The 17,138-nt window shown below is 43.1% G+C and overlaps 1 protein-coding gene across 4 annotated transcripts in view; it reads left to right on the plus strand.

Moving 5' to 3' along the window:
• The first annotated feature begins 482 nt into the window (after positions 1-482).
• SLC39A6 (solute carrier family 39 member 6) overlaps positions 483-17,138 on the plus strand; it is a 22,464-nt gene continuing 5,808 nt past the window's right edge. The window contains exons 1-8 of one of the 4 annotated variants that reach the window (XM_019540116.1): positions 483-580; positions 3,266-4,002; positions 6,744-6,924; positions 7,185-7,354; positions 9,708-9,920; positions 11,055-11,124; positions 11,780-11,845; positions 14,914-15,291. In XM_019540116.1, the coding sequence (XP_019395661.1) occupies positions 3,286-4,002; positions 6,744-6,924; positions 7,185-7,354; positions 9,708-9,920; positions 11,055-11,124; positions 11,780-11,845; positions 14,914-15,291 (1,795 nt within the window). In that variant the 5' untranslated portion in view covers positions 483-580; positions 3,266-3,285. Of the gene's footprint in view, positions 581-728; positions 868-3,265; positions 4,003-6,743; positions 6,925-7,184; positions 7,355-9,707; positions 9,921-11,054; positions 11,125-11,779; positions 11,846-14,913; positions 15,292-17,138 lie in introns of those variants that run through there. The other 3 variants (XM_019540091.1, XM_019540106.1, XM_019540098.1) reach the window with 3 other exon arrangements.

The raw sequence follows: 17,138 nt of genomic DNA on the forward strand, positions 1-17,138 counted from the left end.
TTTTGCAAAAAAATATTTTTAAAAGCCTAGGATCCTTTTTGAGGCAGTTAATTGCGTTTTGCATCAGCTGCATCAACCCCCTCTCAGGCAACCTTCACCAAGGTTCCGGTTTCTTCCTTACGACCGAAATAAAGCAAGGCTTCAACTCGGATGATCCTCTCCTCACGCACGGCTTACAGCGAGCAAGACGAAGGAAATAAAAGGACTTATTTGCCGGGTTTTTTTCCGTGTGCAGTATTTTCCAGCTGCGAGGATCATATTGAGCTTCCAATAGGATGCTTTCATACTGCAGGCCTGATGCCTACGTGAGCAGCGACCGTACCAGACCCCGCAGAGACCACGGAATAAACTTAACACACCACCAAAACCCTTCCCGCCTTCCTCGCAGCGCGGCGACGTAATCACGGCTCCCCGTTCCCGTGACGTCACCCATGGCGTAGAAAAGCCCCGCCCCCACGGCCGGGCCGGGCACGCCTCAACTGCTGCATCCGCGCGCCCCGCGATTGGTTGCGGGGCGCGCGAGGTCGGAAGAAGCGAGCAGCGCGGGGGACCTTGGGCTCATGCCAGGGGTCACCAGCCGGTAACGTGCTCCCCCAACCGGGGCAGTGGAGGGGAGGGGCGGGCCGGGACGGGCCGGGCCGGGCAGGGCAGCTGCGCGCGCACATGGCTCCTTTGTCTTTGAATCCATGAGGCCACGCGGCGAGGCAGGTGTCGGGGGCGGCGCTGAGGGGCGGTACCAGCACCCCTGGGTGGGGGCGGTGTTGGGTCTGCGGGGGGCGCTCCTGGCCAGGGTCCTCTATATAAAAAGATCTCTCAAAATGGTCTTGTTTGCTGAAAAACTCCGGCACCCTAAAAAAAAATACGTAGGTCAGTATGCAGATAAGTGCCCATACGTCGTCATCTTTACCTCATGTTGCTCCCCTTAGGCCGACAGTGAGAACGGGGTCATCTAGGTTGAAGCATTTCTTTATTGTGAGGCCGGCCATCATGAGGAAGTGCTGACAGCGAACCCAAAAGTTAGTTCAGATTCCCTCAGTGACTTGGGTTTTGTATGTGCTGCATCACTGAGCCGCCTCAAAAATTACCTTTGTTTTGAGCACTTTTCCTCTTATTGATTGGGTTGAAATTACCGTATAAATACAGTAATTATCGTTAAGAGGTACACCGATGCATCGGTCCAGTATTGGATCAATACTGATGTAAAAAAAATTGTCTGTATCAGAATTTGGCCTGACATGGCCGATAATTTCACCAATAAATGCCTGTGCATGTGTGCAGCCGCAGCACCGCCATGCAGCTGGTAAGTCTGTTGTGGTAGAAGGGTTGAGGGAAGGGGCATGGGGGGGAAGATCAAGGCCCCCACAGTGAGGGAGGAGTGTGACTGGGGCAAGTACTTCACAGCTGGGGCAAGGCAGGCATGGGATGGGGCTGCAGCTTGTCTGGGGGGCTCAGGGCGGGGGTGGCTCCTGCCGCTGTCTACTACTTGTTCGGGAGCCACTTGTCCAGTGCTCATCCGGCGGCTCGTCTGGCACTTGCCCGCTTGTCCAGCAGCTTATGCAGCTGCTCCTGCCACTTGTCTGGGAAGGCATGGGCGTGCATGTGCCCCCAGATCTGGGCAGGGTGGGGTGGGCTGAGGCCTGGGCTGTACTCTGGGAAGGGGGCTGAGGGGGCTACAGTGAATTCTGGGGTGGCTGCATCCTCTCCCCATAGTCCCCTCCCAGGACCACCCACCCTGAGTGCAGCCCCAGCTCAGCCCACCCCTTGCAGATCAGGGGGTAGTGGTGGGAGACAGTGAACAAGTGGGCAAGCACCCGACAAGCCACTGAACGAGTACCTCCCAGATGAGCAGCCCGCACGCAGCAGTGGGAGCTGCCCCCTTCCCACGCCCCCCATGCAAGCCGTGGTTCCAACCTGCACCCATTCTTCCCCGGCTGGGCAGCGCTTACCTCTGCCTCAGCCCCACTTTTCCCTCATCGTCGGGAGGACTTGATCTGCCCCCCCATTTTTTTATTTATTTATTTATTTTTTTACCACAGCAGACTTACCAGCTGGACACTGCTCTTCAAGCTGCCAGGGTGGCATCGGAAATCAGATTGGTATAAGCCAATATACTGCCTCAAAAATCGGCTGTTGGCCCCAAAAATATCTAACGGTGTACCCCTAATTATTGTACGCCAGGCAATACTGTGCAGCGCTGGGATTCCTGTCACTGCCTCCATTCATCCTGAGGTGCTTTGGTAGGCAGGGGCTCAGAACTGTGGGTTTATTAATGGCCTGGAAGCTAAAGTGGATTTTTTAATTATTATTTTTATCCAGGCCAATTCAGTTCTAAATTCAGCTGGGCAAAGCCCAGGAGTCAAGTTCCAAAAATCAGCTGAATGGAACTCAGTTGTCAAGTCCGTGTGGCTCTACCACTGGGCAAGTATCCTCCCTCCCACACCTGTTTGTCTGGGGCTTTGGATAGTTCCCAAATACAGGCAGGTTTCCTACATGCAAGCCCCAGGCCTGGAGGTCTTGGGGTTCAGATGCCCCCCGTTTTGCTTGATTTTAGCCAAAAGGCAAACCAGAGTGTTACAGCCAGGCCTCAAGAGAAACTGAGTGACAGCAAATTGAAGAAGGGCAGAGTGTTATAGCATAGCCCCATGCATGCCCCTATTTGTAAGGGATGGTTTGGATAGAGATGATTCCCCCTCAGGCAGGGGGTTGGACTGCATGACCTCTGGAGGTCCCTTCCAGCCCTACTTTTCTATGATCCTTTAGCTGATTAAAGCTCCTGTGATATCTTTCTCTTAATGAAAGAGTGGTAAGTTACCATGAGTTAGTTTACATTTACTGTGAGGTAAGAGTGGGGACGGAAGAAGCTATCAGGGGTGTGTATGTCTGCTCTTGCTTATCTCAGGACAACTTCTTTGTGTGCCCATGCCACCACTGCTGCACTAATATTTGGTCAAAGTTGAAACGTGCAGTTCTTGTATGAATAAATGTGTTGCACCAGTTTAAATTAAAACCAGTGAAATTACACCGATATGCCTTTTGCTGTTGTTTGTTGGCTTAGCTTGCTGCCCATAAATTTCTTCAAAGTGTTGGCCCACTGGAAGCTTTGATCTAAATGTATCAAAGTCCAGTTTTAGGACTGGTAGTGTCTTAATTTAAAACATTCCTCATGCTTTTGATACTTTTTTGCTAATAATTCAAGTCCACTAAATGGAATTATAGGAGAAAGCATCACTTTATACACTTTTTTTTTTTTCGTTTTCTCTTGCAGTAATTTTTTTTGAAGCTGTAATGGAGAATGAGCTGGCAATGACTTTCTTCTTGTCGCTTTCCATTGCATTTTTCTGCGAGAGCCACAGTCATGGAGTGGAGACAGCAACTGCTGAACAAGTTTTGGAAAAAACCATTCTAGAAAGGACAGCTGGTATCAACCCCGACTTGGCAGCACTTACGCAGAGGCATCACCTTCAGGAACTCTTTCACCGTTATGGGGAAAACAACACTTTGACAATCGAAGGGTTTAGAAAACTTCTGCAGAATATGGGCATAGATAAAAGGAAAAAAATCAAAATAGATCATGAGCATGATCATGATCACCATCATCATAATCATGTCACACTAAGTAAAAGCTTTGACAGAACAGGTTGCCCAAGTCATGAATCTGAGGGTATACACAAAGATCTGAGGAGCAGTCAGGCCAAAGAATTTCACAGAGTAGAAAATGCTGAGCAACAACACCGTTTTACAAGCAATAAGAATGTTGCTAATGAAATAACTACACTCAACAATGCCTCGACCACAGATAGCAGTACTGAGTTACAGAATTTGGAATCTGGAGAAGTGAAATCTCTTCGTGTAAGTGTAACTAACCCCAGTGCCATTAATGTAACAGAAAGCAGCAATACAAGTTTGGTTGTTAGTGGAAGAGCAAATGAATCTTTTCCGCTGAAGGAACCCGAAAAAGGAAATTATTTGTATTCTAAATTTAAGAACAAAAGTATCCAAGAGGTGAGTACTCTTCCTCTTGTGCCTGTTCAAAGTGTGTCATCATGGTTTGTCATCCAGAGAAGTTCACATAATCTGTAGGAATCTTCTTGCAGGCTTTGCTGTTAAAAGTGCTTTAACAGTAGGGACAGCTGAAATGCATACAGAATTCTCCTATACAATGATTTCCATTTTTATATGTACATTTAATTATTTTCAGCAAAATCAAGTAGAGGAAAACAGTCATATATGTTCCAGTTTGAGTACCTATCCATTGGCATTTCCTTCTATTTTTTCCCTAAAAAGACAGAAGACTAAAGAAAAAAGTTTATTTTGAGAATATTAACTATGTAAATAAGTACCTGAAAGTTTGTGACACTTCAGGAAAACTGCAGGTTTTTCTGTAATTATGTTTAAAAATGGTGATGGTGTGGGGGAGGTAAACCAGATGAATAATTAAACTTGAAAATTCACTTTTATTAGCTGTGACTGTCACCAGATTTAATCCATGGGCACTTACATTTCCTTGCAGATTAGCAGGAAGCAGAAGGCTCAGACAGGAAAGCATCTTGCATAGAAGGCCGTCAACATCATTAGAATGTTATTATGAATTTTAGGCAAATTTTGTTATGTATGTTTACTAATAATTTTAGTTAGGTGTCATTTGGCATGAACTTGTCTTGCACAGGTGGGAGCCCTTGAATATTTCCATGCAGCTGGTTTATTGTCAAAATCTTGCTGTGTCGCTCCTTTTTTCTATTTTAAAATGGTTACATTACAATTAAAACACTATTGTTCTTATTGGACCAGGCAGTTGGTCCAAAAAAGTAAAATTACTTTGTGATTTGGTTTTTTGTTTTTTTTTATCACTAGGGTTATCAGATCTTACATTTTTAAAAAGAAATTGCTATTACCTCATCATCATTAACTATCACTTCCTTTCTTGTGAAATGAGAGGTGCTTTGTTTCTCTTCCATGTACTTGATACTTCTGCTCTGCCCTCAAGGTGGAGCTCAGGTTTGAGGGAAGATTTGGTCTACACTGTGATGGTACGTGGGGATGGTCCCAAAGGTTGATGCTAGGGTGATTTTGGAGAAATAATTGGGTCTGAGAGCACTGGAAGGGGAATATAGGTGAGGGGGCACTGAGTAATTCCTGAAACCAGTCGGACAATTAAACTAGTGAAAAGCCAAACTGAGTTACCTGAAAGAATATAAAAAGCTTAAATATAATAAGGGAGAGGCAAGGATTTTTGTGAGTGATGTCTTCTATTGGACCAAATGTATGGTTGGTTAGATTTAGACAAGCTTTCAAATGCAGAACATTCTTCTAATGTCCTGCATTCAAAAGTCTGTCTAAACTTATGCGACCCAAGCAGTTGGTCCAATGAAAAAAAAATCCTTGCTTCTCATATTTTCTCAATCATCATAGCTGTCATGTCATTCCTGTGCTACCATTTACATGCAGTAAAACTTAGAAAAATATAACTTCAGTGTCTACATTTTCCCCCATTCATTTCAATGTAGAATATGTTGCTTTCTGTCCTAACATCTCCTGCTTCTTTGGACAGTATGGTGACTAGAATAATAGGCATATGGATGTTGTGCATAGATGTTTTTTTCATGTAAAAAATTAATGCCTTTTATTAATGACAGGTCTAATTCTAAAGATATTTTACTGAAGTGTTTTATTCAAGTAACATGCAAATATTAACACCACTTGCTTTCCACTGTAACTGTTGCACAGATTGCAAAAATACCATAATTCTTTTATTTTTCTTTGAGAGGTCTGCTCCTATTGTTGTTTCTGAGGTTGGGCTAGTTCTTTATGAAGACCCGTTATAACTAAAATAGATGTCTCTAAAACATTTTCTTTCTCGCCTTTTAAAAAGTCAAGGTACTAATGGAATAAAGTGTATGTAGGTCTATTTCTGTCAAATCTTTTTTACAGATGATCTTGCAAGACCTCTGCAGAGTCTGTTTTGGTAACTAAGCTATATAAGTCAGTGGATATATTCAATATAAAATCACAAGTCCTGAATTTGGTAACTAGGGATATTGTATTCTCGACAAGCAAAGTAGAAACCATGCTGGGAGGCCTACTGAAGGGAACTTACAAAGACTGCAAAGAGTACAGTAGAAGTATTATTGAATTATAATGTTTGTCATAAAAACATGTTCAACACATGCCATGTATGTGACTCCATAGAAGGGATATGGCTGAAAAAGAAACGTTTGACCAGATGGGTCATTCTGTCTTCCTTAAGTTGAGGATGGGATGATTCATCCACCCAGCTGTCAGTGTTATCGAAGTACTTCTTCAGCCTGGAGGACTCAAAGGCCAAAAACCGTACAACTACACAATAACTTTCAATTTAGAAATAACCCCACTTAGAGGCCACCACCTGTACCTTATATCTGCAGTATATGACTGACTAGAACCTTAAGGGCTGTCAAATCCAACCAATTCCTCGGCAGTAGCACCTAGCTCCTAGAAAGATATGGAGTGGATCGGATGCTGGTTTGGTCAGACTTGAACTGACGTAAGATGTGAAATGAAATGGTTTTAATTATTTAAGTATTCATGATTACTCTTCCCTCAGAATAAAAGTTGTGCAGTTCACATCACTAGAACTTGTTACAGACCTTAGCTACAGTTTATTTAGATACTTCAGAGAGGTGTTACTCTGAGTTAACATTAGAACTCTTGCAATTTTCAATGAGTTCCTGTTCTTTCTAATCTTACTCAAGTGCTTCTTTTTACAGTGCTTCAATACATCAGAACTGATGCGGTCTCATGGAATAAGCACACAAGTATTGTTGACTGCCACAGAATTTAGCTATCTCTGCCCAGCTATTATTAATCAGATTGATGGCAAATATTGCTTAGTCCATGCAACTAATGAAAAAGCTGAAACTCCTCCAAAAAGCTTTTCTTTGGAAATAGGTAGGCTTTTTTTTCCTTCTGAAATGTATAGTAAAAAGCTTATCAGCAATGACTCACACATGAAATTTGCTTTTACAATTAACATAAATTATGCTTAGATTCTACCTTGTATAATTGTGGTTTTTGCAAAGGGTTGTTTCTAGATGCAAGCATGCCAGGGTTTGTGTGTTGTTTAGATGATAGCATCCAAGTCACTGTTTGAACAGGCAAGTGTCTAGCAAACAGAAGCTGATATCAGGCTCTTGTTTTTCTTTTACCAGCTTGGATTGGTGGTTTGATATCGATCTCTGTCATCAGTTTCCTTTCGTTATTGGGTGTTATATTGGTACCTCTGATGAATCGTGTATTTTTCAAGTTTCTTCTAAGTTTTCTTGTGGCACTGGCTGTTGGGACTCTGAGTGGAGATGCCTTCTTACATCTTCTTCCACATGTAAGTATTTTTACTTGTTTTTAAACATCTTTAATACTGAAACCTGACTTGACTTTTCTGTTTTAGGTTGGGTTGTATGTTAAATCAATGATATAACGACTGTTTAATGAGATGATCCATAAATGTAATAATAAGAAAATATAGATTGCTTAGAATGGTCTTTTGTGAAATTGTGATCAGTATAACTGATCAAATCTTCACTATGCAGGGAGGAGTTGTGCCATACACCCCTACTTCATTCATCACATTTTCTCTCATACGCATGTGGGCAATCAACTCCAACTTGTGGGAGTTGTAGTTATTTATTTACGTGGTTTTTTTACACATGCATGCACTAAATGATGAAAGATGGACTAAATGAAAGAGTGATGCTCAAATGGATTATAAAAATCAGAGTGGTACATCGGAGAAATACTGGAACAGAACACCTGATACTGGAGCATCTAGTCACTTCACATCATCTGGTGGGGAAGGCTGTGACCAAATGCTGTGACATGGGGGCAGTTGTCCTCTGTGGTACATTCCTGCAATAAAATTAAGTACATTGTGTAAGATTTAATTGTCCTGTATCGAGTTTGAAAATCTGCCTATGGTAAGTAAGGCCTTTATTAATTATATTACTGAACTTTCTTTTATGTTCTAGAGGCACTTGTCTCTTGGCCTTATGCTTAAATGCGTATCACTGGTGCAATTATCTTTTTTTTAAAAAAAAAAAGCATGCTTTTATTATGTTGCACCATACCTACAAAACTAATGGAAAACTGTCTTGCTCTTCTACTTAGACTAACAGCCATGTTTAGGATTGTAAAGAAATTTTACCCCACAGTCACTGTGGTCCGTGTGGACTGTTGTGGTTTTAACCTTCCTGTATTGTTGCGGGGGAGGAGGAAGGATGGTCCTCTTCCTTGGATCTTTTGAAAAAATTTTAGCAAATTACTTGCTGTTTTTGCCGTGACAGGACATTGACAGTGTCCTTATCCCCGCCTTGCCTGTGGGAAGTTCAAGGGTGTTGTCGATGTTTAAGGCATTATTCTTGGTACTTGTGTGTGGAGGGAATGGACTTAGTGGGGGAGCTACCATGTGTTGAGATGCTCCTGTGTCCTCCTGCTGGAGCCACAGTTCAACCCTGTTGTCAACTGTCTGATTTTGTTGCCTACAGCAACTGAAAACAGTAAATTCAGACACTGGAAAAGGAAGGGATGAGACAAGGTGGTTGCAGCATCATTAACCATTGGATGCTAGCTGCCCCACAGTCAAGTGAAAATGACCATAGGGAATTGGCATGTACTGGAGCTGAACTGTGGAGGTTGCCTGAGAACCAGTGAGAAGCCCTGTGTGTGGGTGGCCCACCTCCATGGATCTGTTTGACCCACAGCCTATGTTAGACATCTCTAGCTTAGACAAACATTTATCTAGAATTATTTAGATGGTGATTACCCATACCTTGATGAAGAGGTTGGACTTGATGACCTCTTGCAGTCCCTCCTAGGGGAGAGGCAGGGAATTTGATAAAAGTTTTCAAATACCTGAAAGGTGCTTGTAGAGACAATGGAGATAGGCAATTATTTGTGACTGCGGCAATCAGGATAACAAGCAGTGGTCTCATGTTGCAGTTAGTGAAATTTAGGTTGAATATTAGGAAGAATCTTCTCACTGTGAGGGTAGATAAGTATTGGGACAAGCTACCCCATAGAAGCTGTAGAGTCTCCATCCTTGAAAGCTTTGTAGAGCAAGTTAAATATTTGACTGGGATAGCTTACCCAAGAGTGATCATGCACTGAGTGGTGTCAGACTAAATGACCTGAGGTCCCTTCCAGCTCTATTTTTCTATGATTCTATGAAAACCTAAACAGATTCCTTCTGTCATGCCCTAGAGGCTGACCAACTATAGTGATTATAGTGTAAGGAAGGGGAGAGATTGGAAGAGTTTGGAGAGATTGAATTGGCCGGCTGTTGGGAGTAGATTAAGATGTGGGATATTATGGTAAGATTAATGTTGAGCCACCATAGAGATGGGGCAGTCAAGAGGGTGCTTTGGTTATTGCTGCTACTGAGGACCCCACCTCTGTGATTGTTACTGATGTAAGAAGACTTGTGATAGCTGTTGTCTAGTTGTAGTGGCTGGGCCTGCTTTCACTCATCTACCAACAAACATCACTTCCATCTTTTGTCTTCTGAATCTTTTTTTTAAATCCATATCTTTTTCTCTTGCTAAATGTAAAATGTCTGGATTTGATTAAAATGAAATAGCCCTGGTTCACATTCTGCAGATTTCCTTCTGTTGCTGCTGAATGTTGAATATTGTTTTGAATGTCGTGGAACTTCAACTTTTTTTCCCTGTTTTCTTCTTTAGTCCCATGGGAACCACCACCATCATCATGAGAAACCATTACTTGAACAAAGTAAAGACTCCTTGTTCAAGCATCTTGTTTTTCACAGTGCAGAAGAGAATGTTTATTTGGATTCTACGTGGAAGGGTCTTACAGCCCTGGGAGGCCTTTATTTCATGTTCCTTGTTGAGCATTTGATCACTTTAATTAAGCAGTTTAAAGACAAGAAGAAAAAGGTACGGAAACTATATATTTTGAAGTATTTGGAGCTGTCTCCAACTAGTAATCAGTCCATGATACTGCAATTTAAGCTATTAAGTATCTTTTATTCAACCAGAATCGACAGTTAAGGAAGCATTCTGCTACTGTTTAGTTAGGCTGGTTACAGCAAACTTCCAGCTTAACTGCAAAAAAAAAAAAAAGTATATATTTACGTATATGTAGGCCTAGATTACCACCTGAAAGAACTAAAGACAAAAAACCCATCATCCCTCACTCCCACAAAAAGGTATTAACGTGCAGGGGTTATCATGTCTTTTAAAATTAGCGTAGGAAATACCAGGAAGATGTAACTATTGTGGGTGGTAAATGTCAACTTTCTAAATATAGAAAGCTGCATTGTGTAAAGGCTAATATAGCTAAGTACTTCAGTGTTGCCAAGGTAATAAAGTTGTTAGTTTAAAAGTTTTTAAAATGAAATTTAACTATGAGCCCTCTAGGAAGTTTCAAAAGTAGTTACTTTCTGGGTAGAAAAGCTTGTAATCTTTTTAAAAACCCAACATATCTGGTATTGACTATGAAGCCTTCTTTTGTATGCCTGGAAAGCTGTCCATCTTGAAGAGTGAGAAGTAAGCAAGCCCACTGAAATATGCAGGACAGTTTATCAAGAGTGGTAGGATCAGGTTCATTAATTATATCTAAATGTCTTCTTTCTCTGCTGAGTTGTTTGACCTGGGAGCTATTCATTTAGAGCTAATACTTGGTTTTCTGCTTTTTTTTTTTTTTAAACAAGCCACATTTTTAAACTTGAGTGTGCATTTAAAAAGAAAAATCTCCTGTATAAACGTCAATCATTGTTTTTGAAGTCTATAGTGGAATTGAAATTGCTGTGTAGTCCTTTATAACTATTACCTGTGCCAGCTCATTGTGATTTGTTTTCCTTCTCCATCATAAGTAATTCTTTGCCTTTTTTACTGTACTTTCACCAATCTTCCAGTACATTTTTCTGCTTATGCATCCATTATGTATGTCCCATTTTAGCCTCATTTATTTGAAGGCTGCGTGAATGTTGTGAATATACTGTGTTGCCCATGCATATATTGAAAATTAATTGACATATTAATGTTTTAATTGTATTCTTTTGGCATTAGAAAAAAAATGAAGATGATGCAGAAAGTAAGAAGTTTTCAGCAAATGAAGAAAAGTTAGATGCAGATGATCGTAAGTCTTAATAATATTGCACAGCTATACTAATGAAAATGGTGAAGAATTTTTTTCTGCATTATGAGTAGATTTACAAGTCTTCAGTTTACTATGGGATGGATCACCATGTAGCCAAATTCTTTAAGCCTTTCCTGAAACACAACTTTGGTAGGCATTGGTGTGTATGAGATTTGTAATTATCATTAATAATCTGTTTTTAAGATTGAGAGGGGTTCGAAATAGTTCATAGTTGAAAGTAGATCATAGTTAAAATTTTGATGCTTCCTAGCCTTATGCTGCAGGATTGAGCATTAGAAAAAGAAAAAAAAATGTAGAAGAGCTTTTATCTACAGATGTTTAGTATGCTGCTGCACCTCACAGAAATTGTAGTTCTGTGGAGAGAGGATTTTAGAAATCTATACATCATAAAGCTAGCATGGAAGTTTAAACAGCCAAACTCATGTATTTCAAATGCCCGAAGGGCTTGATATTTTTTTCAGAAAGAGTGCTCACACACAATTCCACTTTAAGTTAAACTGGGGGAAGTGGACTGCAGGTATTTAGTACCTGTCAAAGTCAAACTATAAATGAAAACATTTCATGAAATAAGAATACCATCAAATGTCCAGGTGATCTTGTACAGTAAAATATAAAGTTTTTTTGGTCTTTGTAGGCTGCTTTCAGTACTGTGTTTGCTTGGCTACTGAACTATCCAATGTGATAGGCCCTTGGATTGCAGGTATGAATAGACATTTAGGGCATGATGCTGTGTTTGACTAACATTAAGTAGTCTTATTGTGAGTCTTGAGTTGGGGACTGTTACTGAAATGCCTCATTCTCTGCAAAAATAAGATTAAACCAATAAGTTGTGTATCTTGTTACAATTTTGCAGTAGGGCATTTGCTGGATCTGAGTTCATATTCGGTACCTGTCCAAGAAGGGCCATGTTCTGTCTACAAACAATTTGATACATCCCTCACGTAAGCCTATTAAAGTCAGTGGGGTGACAGCACAGATTAATTTGACCAGTGTTTCTGTATCTGGTTCCTTTCAGTTACAGACTTGGTGCTCTCCTCCTATACTGCTAGAGATTTGGGTGTGCCCATATGTACTTCTGTTACTTCTTGAGTAAACTTCCATTTTCTCCTCGTAAGTCTGTTGCAAGACTGAACTGAAGGCTTTAAAAAAGGCTGATAGACTGTACTTGTAGTTCTGTAACTCTTTTTGTTAGACGTTACCTGGAAAAATATTTCACGAAATCAAAATATCTGGATTGCTTCACTGAATAGAATAGTATCAAAGCAATCAAAGTTTGTGGAAGTGCCCTTCCTTTCACTTGTCTTTGTGATTTCTTCTGCATATCTCCTGCAATTATATAATCTGGATGCAGCCCTTCTTATCTCTAACTAACAGAAGATGCTGTTTCTAGCATGATGAATTGTCTTTGGCTTCATTTATTTAATTTCATTCTCCAGACTTTTCTCTCTCATTTTAAGCACTTTAAACAGCTAACGCTTAATAGCAGCACTAGCATATTGTGTTGTCTACTGGATCAGGCCAAGCTCTTTCTTGATGTGTCTTAAAAATCTTGAATGTTAACCCCCAGTTGCATGCCCTGCATGATCCTGCAGCCTCAGGCAGAACTTTGCTATTCCTGAGATTATTTGCAATAGCTGTTGCAGTGGAATTCGGTGTCATTGATCCCCCATTTGTAATTTTCATGTGGCTATATGGATCAAATCTTATTTTGCAGAAGCCAGCTCCCATTGGTGGTGATGTCAATGGGGCTTTCATTTGTCAGGATCACATTGAAATTGCATTCTTTGCTTTCAAAGACAGAAAAAGAATTGTGCACTTCTTTGAATGACACTGAGCTGCAGGTAAAGAATTAAACTGCTTCTGGGAGTGCCAGCTAGAGCCAATTCTTGACTTGAAATGACTTACTACTGTGCGTTAAATATTTGCTAGAACTTCATGTGTGCAGGACAATTTTTTGTATTGGATACTTTACTTAGGTTTATATGTGTATACTATTTTGAAGGTTCCCAGGCTTTTGGATTTGCATGTAACTCACTTATATTTCTGTGACTGCAAGAAGTTTACCAAAATTTACCCATATCTTTTATTCTCAAAGCTTAAAAATTTAGTTGTAAAACTCATTTAAATAAAACCAAAAACAAAATTGGAAACAACCCATCTGTTCTAAAACTGAGAGCATATTTTTAGCGTTTTCAAACTGTACAAATAAAAAAATAATACCACATACTTGTGTTAAGGCAGAACACTTAAAATATTATGAAGTTAATTAATAAGCAGCGTAGTGTATGTTATTTTTTACATAAAATGTAATAGGTGAAATAGATGTATTTTTTTCAAGTGGGAGGCAGGGGTATGCAAAATGTGGGCTGGATACAGCCTGTGGGTGCCCCCCACCAGCCTGGGCCCCAGCCAGCCTGCAGCTTCTGGCACGGCTGTTCCCAGAGTGGCTGCAGCCATTCAGGTGCTGCTCTGCTCCCCTCCCCTGCAGTGGAAGCCCCCTGCTGAAGCTTCCCCTCTGCCTGCCTGGAGCAGCGTCTCAGGGGCAGGAGTGGGAGGAGAAGCCGCTACTGGAGGCAAGGGGAGCAGAGCAGCACCCAACTGGCTGTGGCTGCAGCTGCGTTGAAAATACCCCACTGGAAGATGTGTGCTAGCTGGGGCCCAGGCCTCTGGGGCTGTTCTGCTCCCCTCACCTCCAGCTGCAGCTCTTGCTCCTCTGGGCAGGCAGGAAGTTTCAACTAGGCGGCTTCTGCCCCAGTGCATGGAGCTCTGGCTCCAGCTCCTGGTTGCTTTCCACTTGCTCTGGCTGCTCAGCACAATGAGCAGCCACTTGCACGTGGGTGGAAGGTGGCCAAGAGCTGGAGACAGAGCCCTGCACACTGGGATGGGAGCTGCCAGGCTGAAGTATCTCCCTCGCCCCCCTGCCCAGAGCAGTGCAGCAGGAGCTGCAGCTGGAGCCAAAGGGAGCAAAACAGCCCCACCAGCCTGGACCCTGGCCAGCACGTGCAGCCTCTGGAGCAGGGCTAACCCCAGTGCAGCTGCAGCTGGCCAGGTGCTGCTCTACTCCCTTTGCCTTCAGCTGTGGCTCCTTTTCCTGCTTCTGACCCTGCTGTGCCACCGCAGACAGGCAGGCAGAGGGAAGCTTCAGCCAGTGGCTCTGGCTGGAGGTGAGGGGACCAGAGCAGCACCCAGCTGGCTGCAGCTGTGCACTGGCTAGGGCTTGGGCCAAGGCTGTTGAGCGCTGGTGGGAGCACAGTGTGGGCTGCCCTGGGCGGGGCTCCACTCCATGCAGAGTACCATAGGGGTAGCTGCAGACTGGGCCAGCTCTGCTGCGTGTGCCCCTTGCCTCCCCCACACACACCCTCCCCTACAGGACAGGACGTGCAGGGTGCAGATCGTACCTGGCCCACTGCCAAACGCTGCTTCCCACCTGCCCAAAGCCCCATAGGTAGTTTTGGTGAGTTGCTTTATGGGGGGCAGGGGACCCATGACAGCTTATCAAAACTCTCTACATAGTCCTGGGACCCAAATAAGTGCCCACACCTGCAATAAAGACAAGGATCTTTATTTTTTCTGTGATACTTACATAGATTTCCCTGTGTCCACCATATAAATTTTGAGCAAAGAATATCATGGGAGTCGTGCAAAATGATTGTAGTCACAGAGGAGCAGAGTATCAGGGTCAATTTCCTTGGTTTTTTCTTATCATAGCATAGTTTTTTAGGTAATTAAGTATGTTAACATACTCTCTCTCTCTTCCCCACCCCCCAGGGCCTGAAGGTTACTTAGGTACAGATTCGCAAGATCCATCCCACTTCATTTCTCAGCAACCAGTAGTACAGGAGGAAGAAGAAGTCATGATAGCTCACTCCCATCAAGAGGAAGCTGACAATGAATATGTATCCAGGGGTTGTAGAAACAAATGTCATTCTCATTTACATGACACCTTGGGACAGTCGGACCATCTCAGTCATCATCATCATGACTACCATCATATTCTCCATCATCATCACCATCAGAACCACCATCCACATAGCCACAGTCAACGCTACTCACGAGAAGAGCTGAAGGATGCTGGTATAGCTACTCTAGCCTGGATGGTGATTATGGGTGATGGACTACACAACTTTAGTGATGGCCTAGCGATTGGTAAGTATTTTTAGAGTTCCCCTTAGTCAGTAAGAGCAAGGTACAGTTGTGCCTTTGCTGCCCATGAACTGTAATCAGGGGTGGGCAATTATTTTGGACAGGGGGCCACTTATCGAGTTTCAGCAAGCCATTGAGGGCTGCATGACAGGCAGCCCAGGGCAGATTAATATTAATTTTCTAAATTTTTTAGGGGCCCCGTGGGCCAGATAGAATGGCTTGGCAGGCTGCATCCAGCCTCTGGGCCACCTTTTGCCCACCCCTGGGCTAAATGATTAAAACTAAGGGCCAATACAAGACTTAAGTGTCTACAACAGGGGTAGGCAATATTTTTTTGGCCGGAGTGTTGAAAACACCACAGTGCCTACCTTGGAAAGTGCTGGAGTGCTGGCATGGCAGAAAAACAAAATGAGGGTAAGCGGTCCATAGCAGGATGTCCTACTGCCCCTGCCCCCCAGTCTGGGCTCTGTGGCTGTCAGCAGCTACCCTGGTTCTGGGTAGCTGCTGGAGCCTGGGCTCCCAGCAGGCAGCAGCTCTCTAGAGCTGAGGCCAGTTGCAGCCGGGAGGCTCCAAACAGCCGTGCCAGGCTCCGGCATCAGCTCCGCACTGGCACGTACACCCGCACATCGGAGTAGGTGGTGAGGGAGGGGCCTGAGGCAGTGCAGCCCCAGTCTCTCCTCTGCTCCCAGCACAGAGGTGGTGGCAGGCTTCTGGAGCCTGGCACAGCTGTTTGTAGCCAGCCCAGGCTCTGGGCAACTGCAGCAAGCAAGCTGGGAGCAGGCTGCAAATAGCTGCGCCAGGCTTCACAGCTCCATGCTGGCGGCAACTGCATGGGCACCTCAGGGTAGGCTGGGCTGCTCGCCCCAAGGTGCCATGGCGGACAGGTGCCTTAATTTCACTACACCTGTTTTTACAGTGTCCAGAATTCTCTAGCCAAGTTGTCCCATTCGAGCCTTAGGAACTCCCTGCCACTGCTTTGCATGCTTTGCTCTATGACTGCTGCTTCTGGTCTGGCTCCAATATTCTTCCACACCCCACTCTTCTAGTAGGGGTTTAAGTAGCCTGTTATCTCCCTCCAGCCTGCTTCCTGTGAGTGAATAGCTAATTGCTTAATTAGCGAATCATTTGGCTGTTTAGGTCCCACGCTGTTTTCCTTGAGATTGGCCCTATGAGATACTCCAGCCTTCGACTTCCTTCTATTCTTCCCCTGTTTTTGATTATTAACTATGGAAACTTTTTTTTGGTCAGTCTATAAGTGTGAGGTGAAATTGCTGTTTACTGATAAAAATCAAATCCTTTCAAGCCTAGTTATTGTTCATATTGTAGCAAAATGTCAGATATCCGCATATTACTCAAGTGCTTAAACAGTATTGCCAGCTCATGATTTTTGGCATTGTTCTTAAAGTCTACGCTTCAGGAATGTGAAAAACTTGGCTCTCATATATTTATACTGAAACAATATCTATACATGTATAATGAAACTAACGCGCGCGCGTGCACACACACACACAAATGTGAATGAAACTAACATGCATGCACTTGTGTGCGCACACACACACACACACACACACACACACACACACGAATATATATAAAAAAAAGACCTAAGTTTTTCACACTCCCAAAGCATAGACTTTGAGAATAATGCCAAAAATCATGAGAGCTGGTAATACTGGCTTAAATCATGAGAGTTGGCTACTATGGAAGAAAGAGACTTGGGGGTCATCATTGACCACAAGATGAACATGAGCCTGCAATGTGATGCTGTGGCTAGTAAAGCGACCAAAACACTGGCTTGCATCCATAGATGCTTCTCAAGCAAATCTCGGGACGTCATTCTCCCCTTGTAC

The sequence above is a fragment of the Crocodylus porosus genome, unplaced genomic scaffold (assembly GCF_001723895.1).
Source record: "Crocodylus porosus isolate Cpor-Errol unplaced genomic scaffold, CroPor_comp1, whole genome shotgun sequence".
NCBI lineage: Eukaryota > Metazoa > Chordata > Crocodylia > Crocodylidae > Crocodylus > Crocodylus porosus.